The 16545-nt window shown below is 36.2% G+C and overlaps 1 protein-coding gene across 8 annotated transcripts in view; it reads left to right on the top strand.

The window, feature by feature from the left end:
* The window catches only part of SYNE2 (spectrin repeat containing nuclear envelope protein 2), a 317434-nt gene that overhangs the window by 171105 nt on the left and 129784 nt on the right, over positions 1-16545 (top strand). For all 8 annotated transcript variants that reach the window (XM_057542105.1, XM_057542104.1, XM_007192976.3 and 5 more), the window contains exons 46-52: positions 88-243; positions 1072-1337; positions 2684-4784; positions 6419-6741; positions 9085-9229; positions 10448-10666; positions 15333-15598. In XM_057542105.1, the coding sequence (XP_057398088.1) occupies positions 88-243; positions 1072-1337; positions 2684-4784; positions 6419-6741; positions 9085-9229; positions 10448-10666; positions 15333-15598 (3476 nt within the window). The remainder of the gene's footprint in view (positions 1-87; positions 244-1071; positions 1338-2683; positions 4785-6418; positions 6742-9084; positions 9230-10447; positions 10667-15332; positions 15599-16545) is intronic.

Raw genomic sequence — 16545 nt, forward strand, 5'->3', positions numbered from 1 at the left:
AGAAACTGGAATTATTTCATCAAGAAAAATAAAAATTACTTATTTGGAAGGTAGACTATTCAGCAATTAATCTTTTTATGTTTTCAGAATTCAGCTGTGGAAATGGTTTTGTCAAAACAACTTCCTCTTGATGTTCAAGAAAGCATGAAAACCACTGAAGATGAGCAGAAAGTCAATGAGCTGCAAAATCAACCTTTAGAATTAGATGTTATGTTAAGAAATGAACAATTAAAAGAGATAGAGGTATGGAAACAAGAAAAATACTGACAACATGATTGCATCATTTATCCAGTACAATACAGTATATTTTAATTACCAAAAAATTGCTTTCACAGAACGAAAAGTCTTATTTAACCTTTGACTGATGATCAGTTTGGTAACTATATAATTATGTACTAATCAGTAAGTTGTATAAACCTTTCCATTTAAGAAGTGTAAGAGTTTAATGAACATTAGTCTTCTCTTTCACAAAGTTTCTAAAAGCTTACTTATTCAGTAAGAAAATTTGGAGATTCTGACTTGTCATCATTCCTTTTCTTAGTCCTATGTATTTTTCTGATTCTGACAAATTCCTTTTATTTTTCCTGATTATCAGCATTATGGGATACTCCTTCTTTGTTTTTACAGCTGTGTTTACATAGCTGTGGAAAGGCATCTAAAAGTCCAATACATGACCATGTTTTTTAAAATGACCCTTACAATTTTAGCTAAGTTTACGTAACAGTAAACATGTATCTAAAACAAGAAAGAGAGGGGATGCATGTAAATAATAAAAGAAGATAAATCTTCTTTAGACATTGTAGAATCTTTTAACACAATAGGGTGACCAATTTGCTATTAAACGTTAGACCAATGGTGAGTGTTAGTCTACATTTTAACATGACTCTAGTAAAAGAAAATCTTTTAAATGTCAGGACCTTAGTTTCTCTGTGTGCAAATGAAATATTTAAAACATCTTCTTGGGGTAGAATGTGTTACTGAAAGGAAAGAGCAAAGGGAAAAAAATAAATGAGTTAATTAATAAGTGAATGAGTGAGTGTATATTTATTGATTTCCTTGACTTGTTTTTAGGAATTATGTACCCAGTTGGAAGCAAAGAAAGCAGCCATTGAACCACTAGAACAAATTGAATATCTTAAGAAAGCAGAAACAAGTGCCTTGTTTCCCCACAGTGAAAGGTATTCAGTGCAGCACTTGGACAATCTGCTTCAGGCACTTATTGCTTTGAAGAAAAAGAAAGAAAGCCAATACTGTCTCCTTAAAGATTTTCAGGAACACCTCGCAGCAGTTGAATCCTCGATGAAAGCCTTTTTGACAGAAAAGGAAAGTCTAAAAGTGTAAGTATAAGAATTTAGGATGTGCATTCTTTGTATTCAACCATAGGCTCCACTGCCTTGGACAGGCCCAGGGTGTTAAGAGTTTACACTATTGGGCTTCCCTGGTGGCGCAGTGGTTGAGAATCTGCCTGCTAATGCAGGGGATGCGGGTTCGAGCCCTGGGCTGGGAAGATCCCACATGCCGCGGAGCAACTGGGCCCGTGAGCCACAACTGCTGAGCCTGCGCGTCTGGAGCCTGTGCCCCCACAACGGGAGGGGCCGCGATAGTGAGAGGCCCGCGCACCGCGATGAAGAGTGGACCCCGCTTGCCGCAACTAGAGAAAGCCCTCGCACGAAACGAAGACCCAACACAGCTAAAAATAAATAAATAAATAAAGTAGCTATTAATTAAAAAAAAAAAAAAAAATTACTAAAAGAGTTTACACTATTAAAGAATATTATGATTTTAATACTACAGTGTGGAAATTAATTTCATATGGAAACCATTGAAGAAAATTCTGTTGGTTTCATGCAAAAAAATATATTAATTTTACGATTAAGTTATATTAATTTTACAAATTAATTTATTAAACTATTAACTCACACTATAAATATCTGCAAATTAAGTTTAAGTTCTATGGAATTTAGCATTTTTTTGCCAAGAGATTATTCTAAACTATGGGAGGGGGGCAGAAACATTATCAATACAATTGTTTAATATTAACATACTTGGTTTAAATAGTTTGGAACATAAGGAATATATATGTATTGTAATGGTTTCTTTTTACATGTATGTACTCCTTTTGGCTATGAAAATGATGGCTGAAGATTGTAGATATAGTCATAACTTGTAAACATTTTCTCATTATTAAAAAGTTTTATTTTATACTTTTGCCTAAATGGGGTTCACTTTCAGTGGCATCCTTTGAGGAAACAATTTTATATTTAAAAGATTAGCCTGATGATTGTACCTTCTTAGTCAATATCTTTATCATTATTGTTGGTAAGATGATAACAAAGGGGTTGGATGTTGTAATTTCGCTTAGTCCTAGCCTAACTTTGTACAAGTACTTTACAGGTGACAGAGTACTTTTACATACATTCTTCCCTTTACTTTTCACTCCCTTCCTGTGCTTCTGCATTTTTATGATACTCATTTTATAGACAAGCTTTCTACATTGTCACACATTAATTGAGAGCTACAGTAAACAAGATTCTGATTTTTATTTTAAGGACAGAGTGTTCTTACAGACAACCTAATCTTCTCTTCTGTGAATTCAAAGCAGAATTCATTTCTTTTAATGACAGCTAACCTCATGTTGTTGTATAGTAAATATTAATCAGTTCCATTTTTCTTCTTTTGCTAGGGGACCACTGGACAGTGCAACCTATATGGACAAAATTAAAAAATTACTGGCATCAATAGAAAAAGAGAAAGATTCTTTAAGCAAGATGAAAATCAAATGGGAAAATTTATCAAACTGTCTGACTGACATGGATAAGAAGCTGTTGGAAAGCCAGATGAAGCAACTTGAACATGGTTGGGAGCAAATGGAACAACTGGTCCAGAAGAAGTATTCTCAGCAAGTGGTGGGACATGATGAGTTTACGTTTCTCATGAGTAAGATTCAAGACCTTGAAACTTCTCTGCAGCAGCAGCAGCAGTGCCTGCAGTTAAGGCTGGACTCTCCAGAAGAAGAAGGGAATCAAAGCATGGTTGCCTTGGCCACTGAACTCCAGACTATCAAGCATAGATTTTCTGTGTTCAGGGGGCGAGCTGAACTTCAGATGAAGAGGATTTGGGGAGAAAAAGAAAAGAAGATTTTAGAAGATGCAATAAATAATTTGCAGAAGCAATTGGAAGCATTGGAACCATTAAACATAGAGGTGGAAAATCAGATCAAGAAGTGTGAAACCAGGTACAAGATGAAGGAGGCTATCTTATGGGTCAAAAATCTGTTAGGTGAACTCATCCCTACCATTTCTCTTCTCCCAGACAATATTCTTTCACAGATCAGAAAATGCAAGGTGGTGCACGATGGCATTCTAGATAAGCAGCAGGTTGTGGAGTCATTGGTTGAAGAGGTCAAAGATAATATTCCTAACCTTACAGCATATGAGAGCAGTGATTTAAATAACCTCCTACAGGACTTACAGAATCAATACCAAATGCTAGTTTTAAAATCAACTCAAAGATCACAGCAATTAGAATTTAAATTGGAAGAAAGAAGCAAATTTGTTGGGGTAATAGGGAAGATTCAACTTTCACTTCAAGGAAATGAAACACTGATGATCCCCAAGATGGAAACAACCTCCACAGAAGCTGAACTAGAACATCAGTATGTCACTTTGACCATTTCTCAGAAGGAATTGCAGGAAATTGAGAGTGTAATCGCAACACATCTTCAGGAACAAACAAACATCTGTGAAGATCTAAGTGTATTTGAAAGATTATTTCTAGATGATCAATTGAAAAATCTTAAGACTAGAGCCAACAGAACACAAAGAGTCATTCAAAATAAATGTAATGAAGTAGAACACAAGATAAATTTTTATAGAGAATTTCATGAAAAAACATCTGTGCTTCAGAAGGAGGTTGACCATATACAGCACAATGAACTGCTACTACTAAATCCAGAAATAAATCCAGATGTTAAAGAGGAGTTGTATCGTCTTAAAGACCAAATCACTGGTATTCGATCTAGTATCCTACAAGTATTGAAACTCAAAGAAGTGTTTGACTGTATAGGACTAAATTGGGATTGGTCCCAACTTGACCAATTACAAACCCAAATACTTGAAAAAGAAAAGGAACTTGAAGAAAAAATTAAGCAGTTAGATACATTTGTGGCAGAATATGGCAAATATCAGGCATCACTAGGTAAATTGAGGGCTATGGATCTGCAAGTTAAGAAAAGGGCTGAAGCACTGCTAACAACGCCTAACACCCCACCAGAAAGCAGTCTGCTCAATGCTCAAATTTTGAATCAGAGAATCAGGAAAGTCATGTGCTTGTATCATGAAATAATCAAGAAACTAAGTGAAAATAAGGACTTTGATGACTCATTCAAAGAGAAAGAAATGCTACAAATAAAGCTGTATGCAGAAGAAAATGATAAGTTACACAAGGTTCTCCAAAATATAGTCCTGGAATCCCAACCGAAAGAAATGGATGAAAAGAATTTTCAGGACAAACTAGAAAATTCCTTACATGTTTTAAATCAGATAAAATCTCAGTTACAACAGCCTTTACTTATAAATTTGCAAATTGAACATATTCAAAATGAAAAAGTTAATTGTGAAATGTTTCAAGAACAAGTTCAGGCAGAAATGGATAGCATTAAAGCTGTGACTGTTCTTGAGAAGCAAAGAGAAGAAAACTCTTCTGAAGCTAGTGATGTGGAGACAAAATTACATGACATTGAAGATCTTCACATGCAGCTTAACGCAAGCATTGATTCGCGCACAGTAAGTATTTTAATTAGGTGGTTAATGTATTTGTTTTAATTTCATGATTTTATGTTTTACTCTAGTTAATATCCGCATTTCTCAAGAAGTTACACGTTCTATAGGAATATTCTGCACAGGAGAATAGCCATTTTAAAGAACTTCAAAGGTCCAGTTTATAATACCAACTCATTCTACATCTAAATACAGTTCCTTACAGTTTGGAAAAAGATGAGTTTGACACCTTTATTTCTATATCCCTCGTAGCTTCTGTTGAGCTCAAAACCAAAAAGTTTGTGATTTTTGTTTGTTTGCTTTTCAGAAATAATAGAGTGTAGTGGAAGAAATATGGTATAAAGAACCCAAGATAATAACTCCGCATTTATTTAGAACTTACAGTGTCTAGGAAGTGTGCTGAACACTTTATCTTTAATCCTCATAGCAACTCTGTGAGATGGGTGCTATTATTAGCCCCGTTTTAAAATAAGGAAATTGAAGTTCAGAAACATCAACAGTTTTCTCAAGGTCTTGAAATAGTAACAGAACCAGGATTCATGTTGAGATCTGTGTCATTTTAGAGCAGGGGTCATCAAATTAAGGCCCATGGGTCGAATTTGCCCACGGCACCTGATTTTGTAAATAAAGTTATATTGGAGCACAGCTATGCCCATTCCTTACTGGCTTGTGTATGGCTGCTTTCCTGCTACAACAGCAGGGCTGAGTAGTTGTGACAGTCCGTATGGCCTGCAAAACCTAAAATATTCGGTCTGACCCTTTACAGGAAAAGTTTGCTGATCTCTATTGCAGAGCGACTACAACAAACTCCCTCCTTTCCTGCAATAATAGGGTAGATATCTTAGGCATCATTTAAACACACTGTTCTTAATATAATGCCCTTCACTGTGTTTTCAGAATTGTCACACTGAATTTCTAGAATGGGGACGTTAACTCCCTTCTTTAATTCAAAGAGTTGTTAGATAATGTATTTGAACTATTTTGCTAAGGTATAAATGCTATAGAAATATAAAGTCATATGAACCCTAATACATTCTTTAAATTGGTACTTAACAAATTCTCTGCTTGATTTTAATACAGTTTCCAGAAACAATGTACATAAATCCCCAAAATGATATGTTTAGAGCTGGACTGGAAGGGACCTCTAAAGTTATTTATTTCAACTATTTGTTATTTCAGTGAGAAGACTTGAGGTCTGGAGACATTAAGTGATGTGCTCAAAACTAAAGTTAGTGGCAGAGCCATTAATTTAAAAATACAAGAGGTTTGGTGGGGGGGGGGTCTTTTCAGTTTTTTTCCGACAGATATTGCTTAAGGTTATATGCATTAAATATATTCAATTGTTTTATGTAATTCATAGTCGAATACAAGAGTTCTAGAGCAGGAACATATATCATTAGACATGATTCATGAGATGTATTTTTAAATTTAGATTAGATTTCTTAGCAAATCTGGAAACCATTTTCTTTATGCAAAGAAAAACGTATTCATTTTTAACTATTAGTGTAATATTATTAAACTATAAGTGTGAGATGCTCACTCTTTATGACACAGAGACATATTATGAATGTATCACAAAAATTCAAGAATGACAAAAGTTTGACAGTTTTCATCACAGCATTTAATCTTCCATTCACCAGAATGTCTTGAATGATGCTTATGAAAATATGGCATGCTATAATGAAGCAGTCTCCAGGGCCATGGGGATCATCACTGCCCTTGAAGCCATCATTGCATCCCATAGAGTAGACCTTGATAATCCAGAAGAATCAATAGAGGTGCCTCGCTGCAAACAAGAGGAACTGAAGTCCACAATAGCAGACATCCAGGACCTCACCGAGAATTTGGGGACTATATCCAGCCCAGAAGCTAAACGACAACTTGAGTGTACTTTACAGGAATTAGTTTCTAAGAACTCAGCCATGAGGGAGGCAGCCAAAGTAAAGGAAGCTGAAGTAGAAAGGTAGGTACTTCTTTCTAAAGGTAATGCTTTAAGAACAAAATATAGATTTGTTTATAATTAACATGTGCACATTAGAAATAATTTGGAAAATATGGAAAAGTAAGAAAAAATCACTAAGGAAAACCATGGCAAATATTCTACTGCATTTATTTCATTTTTTCTTAATTAATATTGAGTACTTAAAACAGAATGTTTATAGAAGTCTGAGTATGGTATAAAGAATAATGATAAACAAACACCTTTGTACCCAAAGGTTCAAAGATAAACATCATGATTTTTGAATTCTCTTGGGTACTCCTTCCTTCTCCTCTCAGAAGTAACCATTATCCTGTTTTTTATTTACCATGCCCTTGCTTTTAAAAATATTTTTACTACGTGTTTGTGTCCTGTTTTCATGTATATGTATTTCTTCTGTGACTTCATTTTTTCAAACTTACCATTATGATCCTGAATTTTATTCATGTTTTTGTCTGTAGTAAAATATTCACTCACCCAGCTGTTGGTAAACATTTGGGTTGTTTCTAGTTTTTGCATTCACAAACAGTGCTTCTAGGAACATTTGCAAATGCAAGAGCTTCCTTTGGGTGTATAACTAGGATTGTGATTGCTGGGTCAAAAGGTATGCACATCTTAAATTTTTAATTCCAAATGATTTTACCCATTTCTACTCAAACCAGCAACATATTAATGTTCCAATTGTCCCATATCTTCACCAACACTTAATGTTGTGAGATTTAATTTTTGCCAGTCTGATGGTTAAGTGATACTTCATTGTGGTTTTAATTTGCATCTTTATTACTGTTAATGAATTTGAGCCTCTTTTGTGAATATTTCTTCATCTTTCATATTTCATCTTCTGAAAAATGCCTGTTCAAGACAATTTTTATTGGGTTGTCTAGCTTTTTCTTGTTGATTTGTAGGGATTTATTCTACATTTTGGAGGCTGGTCTTTGTGTTATATGTGTTACAAATTATCTTTACAGAGGGGATGTCCTAATAAACATCCATCCTGGGTGTGCTCCGGGCTTTATCCTCTGTCCCCAGCATTCCAGGTGAAGGTCAACAAAACTGAAACTCGACAAATGTCCTCAAAGTGAAAAACTGGCCTTGGAGCTTAGCTTATTTCTCTGTATTTCCACTTTTACATAGTTTGGGGCCTCTGAATATTCCTTAATTCTTTGCCAGTTTATTATTGTGTGTTTTTGTTTTTGTTTTTTTTAGTGTTTACAATTTTTTTAAAAAATTTTATTTATTTATTTATTATTTTTGGCTGTGTTGGGTCTTCGTTTCTGTGCGAGGGCTTTCTCTAGTTGCGGCGAGTGGGGGCCACTCTTCATTGCGGTGCGCGGGCCTCTTACTGTCGCGGCCTCTCTTGTTGCGGAGCACAGGCTCCAGACGCATAGGCTCAGTAGTTGTGGCTCACAGGTCCAGTTGCTCCGCGGCATGTGGGATCTTCCCAGACCAGGGCTCGAACCCGTGTCCCCTGTATTGGCAGGCAGATTATCAACCACTGCGCCACCAGGGAAGCCCTATTATTGTGTTTTTAGAATTTTTAAAAATATATCTTTGATACCAAATTTTTTATTGTTTTCAGTGGGGGATTTAGGTTGTATCTATTTTGTATACATAATTTTATTCATAGTGTTTTTTTTTAATATAGCACAACATTGTACTATATAAAAATAGGCTGCTTTTGCTTTACTTTATAAAATGAGCTCTTTTCCTTATTGTAGCAAAACTTCATATAAAAGCAATTGTAACTTATATTTTATAGAACGGATTGTTGTAACTTACTTAACCATATCTTTTGGTAGCATAAAGTGTGTTCTGATTTTTGCCATTTTAATTAACAGTCTAATAAGTAAAAAGATTTTACTGTGTAAAAGGTTTTATAAAAGGTATAGGATAAATTTCTTATGTTAGGATTGATTCCTTAAGATTAATTGCAGAAGTTGGATCAAAAGCTATGAGCATTTTTAAGACTAAGTGGTTTTCTACAAGAATTGTACCAATTTACACCTTATTAGCAGTGCTCAAGAATGCAGTTTTCCAGTTTAGGTGTTTTAGGAACAGTCTTATCTGCCTGTTAAAGTTTGCATTAAAAGTCTCATGCAGGTCCTGTGAGGAGGAGGTAGTCCTCACAGGACCTGCATATAAATATTTGTTGTATATAAATATAAATACAACAGGTATATAAATATTTGTTGAAATACACTGAGTAGCAAAAAGAGAATTACATTCTATTTTTTACTAAGTGTTCAGAATGCATTCTGGGAAGTTCAGAATTTATTGCACTAAATAAAATTTAACATCACTTTTTTTTTTCCACCTGTGTCTCACTAGGTGTCTTGAAAATTACAAAGGCTACAGAAAAATAAAAGAGAAAATTTGCACTAACCTCAGCCAAATGGAGACAGTTCTTGGGCAGTCCATGTCCCCATTGCCAATGTCATACAAAGAAGCTTTAGAGCGCTTGGAACAGAGCAAGGTAATAGAACTCGCAAATCTCAGTAAGACTCTGTGCAAAAAATTGGCAGAAAGAGCAGGTGGAGGCATCAGTGGAGCTGGCTCTGTTATGACCCACAGAAATCTTCAGCCTGAGTTGTACACTCAACAAAATTCCTAAACCAAAAGCTATGGGGAAAATGAGGCATTGGTTCTGAGAAATTTAATCATTTGGGTTCACAGGACAGTCTTCTTCCCAGTAGCGTCCTGTCCTTATTATTCATTCTTTCTAAAGCGTTACCTTGCATGTTGTTTTGTTGGACATCGCTGGATCAATGACAGAGCATTTAATGCAACTTTCAGAAATGCTAAATTCTGGTTACTTCTTATACTCTATTACTGAGCAATTTTAGTTTTTGCATATATGCATCTGTTACAGTGTATGGTATTATGTTATTAGCATTTGGATGAGGACATTCTAAATCATCTGTGCTTATCATCTACCACAAAACAAACAAACACAAAACCAAAAAACATAAATAATGTGTTGGTGGTTGATTACAGTAAGCATTGTACAAATTAGCTATCTAGTAAAATACGAGACACGTTAAAATAAGAAAATGAACTTCTAGGATATTTACCTTGGAAAACACATTTTTAGGGCTTCCCTGGTGGCGCAGTGGTTGAGAATCTGCCTGCTAATGCAGGGGACACGGGTTCGAGCCCTGGTCTGGGAAGATCCCACATGCCACGGAGCAGCTCGGTCCGTGAGCCACAGCTGCTGAGCCTGCGCGTCTGGAGCCTGTGCCCCGCAACGGGAGGGGCCGCGATAGTGAAAGGCCCGCGCACCGCGATGAAGAGCGGTCCCCGTACCGCGATGAAGAGTGGCCCCCACTTGCCGTAACCAGAGAAAGCCCTCGCACGAACTGAAGACCCAACACAGCCAAAAATAAATAAATAAATAAATAAAGTAGCTATAAAAAAAATTAAAAAAAAAAAAACACATTTTTACTTAGAAAAATTGGTTTATAGGTCATTACTTGTCCCCATAGTTCCAAATTCATGTGCAGTATAATAATACATAGATGCTTCTCATCTGTCTCAAATTGACTTCCAAAAGGACTAAAAAATGGATTATGTAATACTTATGGATGATTTTAAAACATTATTTGTTCAAGATTAAAATAGTTTATAAGTTTCAGAATAGTTCTGAATTCAGAAAACTTCTATCCCTCCTATTCCTTTTCTTTTCTTTCTTAAGGCCTTGGTGTCAAATCTTACGTCAGCCAAAGAAGAGCTCATGAAAGTACGACAGGTCCTCAGACACTTGAGACCCACGTGCACAGATAGTGACAGCCTCTGTTTACTCAGAAGCACATCTGCTCTATGGGAGAGATGGCTGAGTTTGATGGAAGCTGTTAAAGAATGGGAGTTGTGGTGTGAAGAACTGAAGCAGGAGTGGAAATTTATCCATGAAGAAGTAAGTGCTTCATTTGCAACAGTCAAACCATACAGTTTACTAACACGTGTCGTTTAAATTGTTTTATTATTTTCATTTTTTTTTAATATAAAACAAGTCCTCAACCTGTACCATTTGTTTGCATCACATGTATGGAACATGTAAATGTTTATAGAGGTCAGGTCCTAGCAAAATAATCTCCAAGGAATGATTCAAGAATGATTCAAGTTCTTTCATGACAGTGGCATTTTTTTGGTGTCAAAAAATTCTTAGAAATAAGTGGCTACTTGATCATATGAGCTTTAAAATCTTTATCGTGCAGATAAGCTAAGCCCTCTTAAAAATGTCTCTCCATCACACTAGAGGTTAGAATAAGGTAATATTCATAATAACCAATTAATTTTGAAATTAATTACAGCAGTTAACTGTGGAAATTAACTACTACTGTTAATAAGTATTGACCTAAAAATATGTATGATGTTCTTTCTGAAGACTGTCTCAAAGAAAACCTCCATAATATATATCGATCACAGATGTTAATTTAACCATGGTTGAGGCCTTAGGCATCCCATACATTTAGAAAGAAAATTTTAAATAGTATAAAAATACCTTAGGGTATTCTTTAATCTTTCCAAAGGACCAGGTATAAATGAGGTACAAATCAGAACATTAAATGAAAACCCTTCTCTCTTATTCCTGTTAAAATTTCTGCTGAATTTACTTAAGACAAATATAATCAATACTTGATTAGCAGTAGGTCACATTGCTTTAGGATTTAAACGTTTAGCACTATCATATTTTCCTGCTTAAAACTTGTTATTCTTGAAAATGAATATCATTTTGATGGTGCTGTTGGGGTTTGGTTAGTAAATAGTCTCTTGAATGTTAAAACTCCAAGGAGCTTTGTAAATTGTCCTTTTAGCAGGGCCGCCAGCCTCCAGCTCTTCCCCATCCACGATGGCACGGTTTACTGAGGTCCTTCTGTGCAGTGTGTTCCTGTGTGCTGTGCTAAGAAGGCAGTTCAGGGAATTCCCTGGTGGTCCAGTGGTTAAGACTTCACACTCCCACTGCAGGGGGCACGGGTTCCATCCCTGGTCAGGGAACTAAGCCGTGAGGCGTGGCCAAAAAAAAAAAAAAGAAGGCAGTTCACACATGATGCCGCTGAATCTTGGCACGGCCCTCAGGAGTTACCTGTTATCACCATTTTCTAAATGGAGAAGCTGAGGCACTGAGAGATTTAAGTTGGTACAAGCCTCCAAGCTAGTGATTAAACTGGGGCTATGGGCTGGGGCCACGTCTGTTTTGCTCACACTGTAATTTTAGAATCTGAACAGGGCTTTGCACTTAGTGGGCACTTAGTATTTCTTGAGGGACAGCTCTTATTCACATCCAGGTTTAGGCTAATCCTAACCTTATTGTTCTTTTTACTTTCTTACATTATCTTTCTCTTACCCTCTGCCCACTGGCAATCATATTTTAGTAGCTATTTAATAGTAGTTATTTTTGTAGTTATCCATACAAGCACTTGACAATATCTGCTAACAAAATGTGTTTTTCAAAGAATAACACCAACAAAATATGTTCTCACGTAATAACAATAATAACTGCTAACACTTAATGGGCACTTAATTGAGCACGTGTCAGGCATAGTTCTAAGCACTTTACATGTATTTACATTTATCCTCGCAAGAATCCTATGAGGATGAGATTATCATTCTCATTTTATAGATGAAGAAAGTGAGACACAGTGAGATTAACTTGCTCAACTTCATAAGTGATAGAAGATTCAAATGTACACTCTGTTTTTAACCACTAAACTGTCAACTTAAATGACATTTACACATGCCAAATTGATGTAAGATTTTAAAATAGCTTTTATCCATTCAATAAAAATTATATCATCTAAATACCTGTACATGCAAGATTCTGTTGGCATGGTTGGTGATTTTACATGTGACAAAATGAATTTCTGTCTGTACTAATACAACAATCCAGTATCTTTATGGAAGAAAGGTTTTGTGTAAGTAGATTTTTGAGAACTTAAATGCTTGTTTACATTTACAAATTCAAAAATTAATTTAAATTTTGATATACCGGTTTTTTCCCCCTAAAATCTTACCTCCCTCTTTTCTTAAGCAGAATCTGCTTAATTTAATTATTCATTTTGGTTATTCAGGATCATCATTTTATGCTTCACTGATCACAGTGTGCTAGAATAAAGGCACGTCTTCAAAGATATGGGAGGGGTAAGGCTGTCTTCTTCCCCTTGTACCAAAGATCCAAAAGTCTTTCCTGTTTTAGTTTCTATTTTGGCTGCTTACAGGTTTTTCCATCTCCTTCTCTGTGTTTACTCTTGGAACAACTGTGGTTCCTTCTCCCTTTCTAGACTCAACTTTATAACTGACTGTGATCCTAAAAGTTTTATAACCTGTCCAGGGAAAATCATCCAGGGGCTGAAGAGTGAATGCATAATCTCTGTGGCAACTATTTACTTATTTGGGGACTGCCATCATTCTTTTTGGTATAAAGTTCGCTGCGTTTTGACAAGTGCATACAGTCACATGACCACCAATGAAATCAAGACTTAGAACATTTCCACCACCCAAGAAAGTTCCATATGCCCCTTTGTAGTCAGCCCCTTCCATTACCTCCAGCCTGTGGCAATTATTAATCTGTTTTGCCATCTTCAGAATGTCATATAAACAGACTCCGATAGTTTGTGGCCTGTTGAGTTTGGCCTTTTTTCGCTAAGCATAATGCATGTGAGATTCATTCATGCTGCTGCTTGTATCAATAGTTCATTTCTTTTTATTCCTGAGTAATAGTCGGTCAGACTCATGCACAGCAGTTAGTTTATCCATTCACAATTTGAAGAATTGCCTGGCTTTTGGATAAAATTATTGTCCTAAAAAAAATTATTCTTCCCCCTTGTGTTTTCCTCCTAATGAGTTACCAGCTTTACAGCAGAGAGCAGAACCTGAGACAGGGACTTGTAAGCAGGTGGTTTATTTTGGAAAGTGATCCAAGGGAACAGGAATGGGAGATAGGAGAACTGACACAGGAAAGGTGAGAGCCTTTAGTCGCTTTACTCTTATTGGATCCTGGTTGCTGCAGTTGCCCATTTATGGTTATTGCTGGCCATGGAAGCACCAAGAGATGCTCCATTAAGTCCTGAATTACGGACATAGTTCTTTCAACCCCAGTGTATATTGGAAACCCTAGGTGGACAATTACCTCTGTCAACATAGCTATTCCTTTCTTTGCATGCTGGTTCTTTGGTGGGGGAGTGAGGGGACTGCAAAATGACCCAGTGGAACCTGTATCCCATTCCCTGGTGGAAGTGTAGCTGCCTGCTTGGGAACTAGGACTTCAGTTCAACTGAATTTAGGTTTGAGGGGATGGAAAGCACAAATTCCATAACTGGGTCTCTTGGAGAGGGGCCAATCTACACATGTAGGTTGGGTACACATGTACCCATGGATTCTAGTCATTGGGGACCCAGCTGGAACCTATGGCCCAAGTGACAGGGCAGCTTATGCCATAGCCTGGGCCTGCAGCACTGCCTCCTCAGCACTGGCGGCATTCTGATGAATGGATCTGAGCAATAGTCACCAGTAATAGTATACACGGCTGCCAAAATCCCAAAAGGCCCATCCAGTGCTGCACCTCTTTCTTAGCAACAGAGGCGCAAGACTGAACAACTTGATCTTTACCTTATAGAAGTCCCCTGGCATGCCCCAGACTACTGGCCCCCTGGGAACTTAATTGATGCTGGGGCTCCTGAATTCTCATAGGCTTTATATCTCACTCTCTGGCATGTCTTACTGGTCATCCAGGTCCTCATTTATCATTTCAGTTAGCATGATATCATAAATGTAGTTGACCTCTGTGATATTCAGTAATGTCAAGATTGCAGGATGCCTGACTCTGTCTGAACGTAGAGCAGGAGTGTTGGCAATGCTGGGACAGAATGTGGTAAATGTACACTGCTGCTGAGGAGAGGGCCAGAGGATTTGAGGAGGGAATAAGAGGGATCTGATTTTCTGTCTCTGTTCTGAGTTTCAGGGCTGGTAGAACTCCACTTTCTAGATATTTGATTTATTATTGATAGGTTATGTATTTCTGAGTTCTGCATTTAGCTGTGGTTGAGAAATACATGAGCAGTCCAGTAATTTGGGCTGCTTTCCCATTGGTGTAGGTGAGTGACAGGGTATTGAGGGCTTACTTTTTTGAGCATTGGATGCGAAAGAAAAGAGACCTGTAGAAAAAATGCCCAACCTCTTCTACTTCATGGATGCAGTTTGGTGGAGCTCATTCTAACTAACTTAGGGGTATCTCAGTCAGGAGAAATAATTGCTTTAATAAAGCAACTGAAATTGGAAGGAGAAAGAAATTATGAAAATATTCAGTAGCATTTCCTTCAGCTCATAACAGCAATACTTCTTTTTAATCACACCTATACATGATCAATAGCTGGGAACTATGGGATTGGGATAGTGGAGAGATAATACTCCCAGGTGTAGGAAGACAAATATTACCTTGAACTGGGATGTGGCTTTGGGAATCCTTTGAAGAGCCAGTATGTGAAAATTATGATTGCTGAGTCCTGAAGTCGTAAGAGTATATTTTACTTATTTTAGCTCCCTTTTTTTTTTTTTTTTTTTTTTTTTTTTGCTTATTGAATTAGATTGAACGAGAAGCAATTATTTTAGATAATCTTCAAGAAGAACTCCCTGAAATTTCCAAAACAAAGGAGGCAGCCACCACAGAGGAATTCTCAGAGCTGCTGGATTGTTTATGCCAATATGAAGAGAATGTGGAGAGGCAGCAGCTGTTACTGGCCCTACTTCTGCAGCGCATAAAAAATATCCAGAACACTCCTGAAGGCTTAAGGGCTGTGGAAACTGTTTCTGCATCTCAAGAGATTATGTCTATGCAAGAACGATGCAACAAGTAAGATTTATGAAAAACTATTAAGGAAATGTGCTTGACAACTCAGGAAAAATTGAGAAAATATTGAATTTCTAGAATATAAAATTATTATAGAACAATGATAAATGATATGACAGAATCGAGTTGCGTCAACACTGATAGGTATAAAAATGATGGAAAAGATTAATTTTTTTTATTGGAGTATAGTTGCTTTACAGTGTTGTATTAGTTTCTACTACACAGCAAAGTGAATCAGCTATACATATACATATAGCCCCTCTTTTTTGATTTCCTTCCCATTTAGGTCACCGCAGAGCATTAAGTAGAGTTCCCTGTGCTATACAGTAGGTTCTCATTAGTTATCTATTTTGGAAAAGATTAATATTAACAATAATTAAAACAAGCACACATTTTCCATCCTGGTGTTTCAAATTTTTTTAAATGTTTGCTGTTTTTCTAACTTAGTAATACATATTCATTATAGGAAGTTTAGAGAATGTGGATAATTATAAAGATTAATATAAAAACCACCTTTAATTTTACCACTCAGCAACAATCACTACCAATCACTCATCTTTCTTACTATGGCTGTACTTTTTAAAAAATTGTGATCATAGTACTGTACTGTTTTATATTCTGCTGAACCATTTGTAAGCATATTATATTTATTTTCCTATGCTATTAAATGTTCTTTAAAATGTAACTGTATAATATTTCACATATGTGGATATGCTATAATGTATTTAACCAAGTCCCTAATATAGAACCTTTAAATTATATGTAATTTATTTTACTTTTATAAAAACACTGTAATGAATATTCTTATGCTAGAATCTCTTTGTGCATCTGTGATTACTTCATTGAGAAAGATACCAAGAAGTATGATCATCAGGTCAAAGGATATATCAATAGTGTCTTTATAGCTAGAAATACTTACCAGATAGCTCTCAGGAAAGATTTTACCCACT

The sequence above is a fragment of the Balaenoptera acutorostrata genome, chromosome 3 (genome assembly GCF_949987535.1).
Source record: "Balaenoptera acutorostrata chromosome 3, mBalAcu1.1, whole genome shotgun sequence".
Classification (NCBI taxonomy): Eukaryota; Metazoa; Chordata; class Mammalia; order Artiodactyla; family Balaenopteridae; genus Balaenoptera; species Balaenoptera acutorostrata.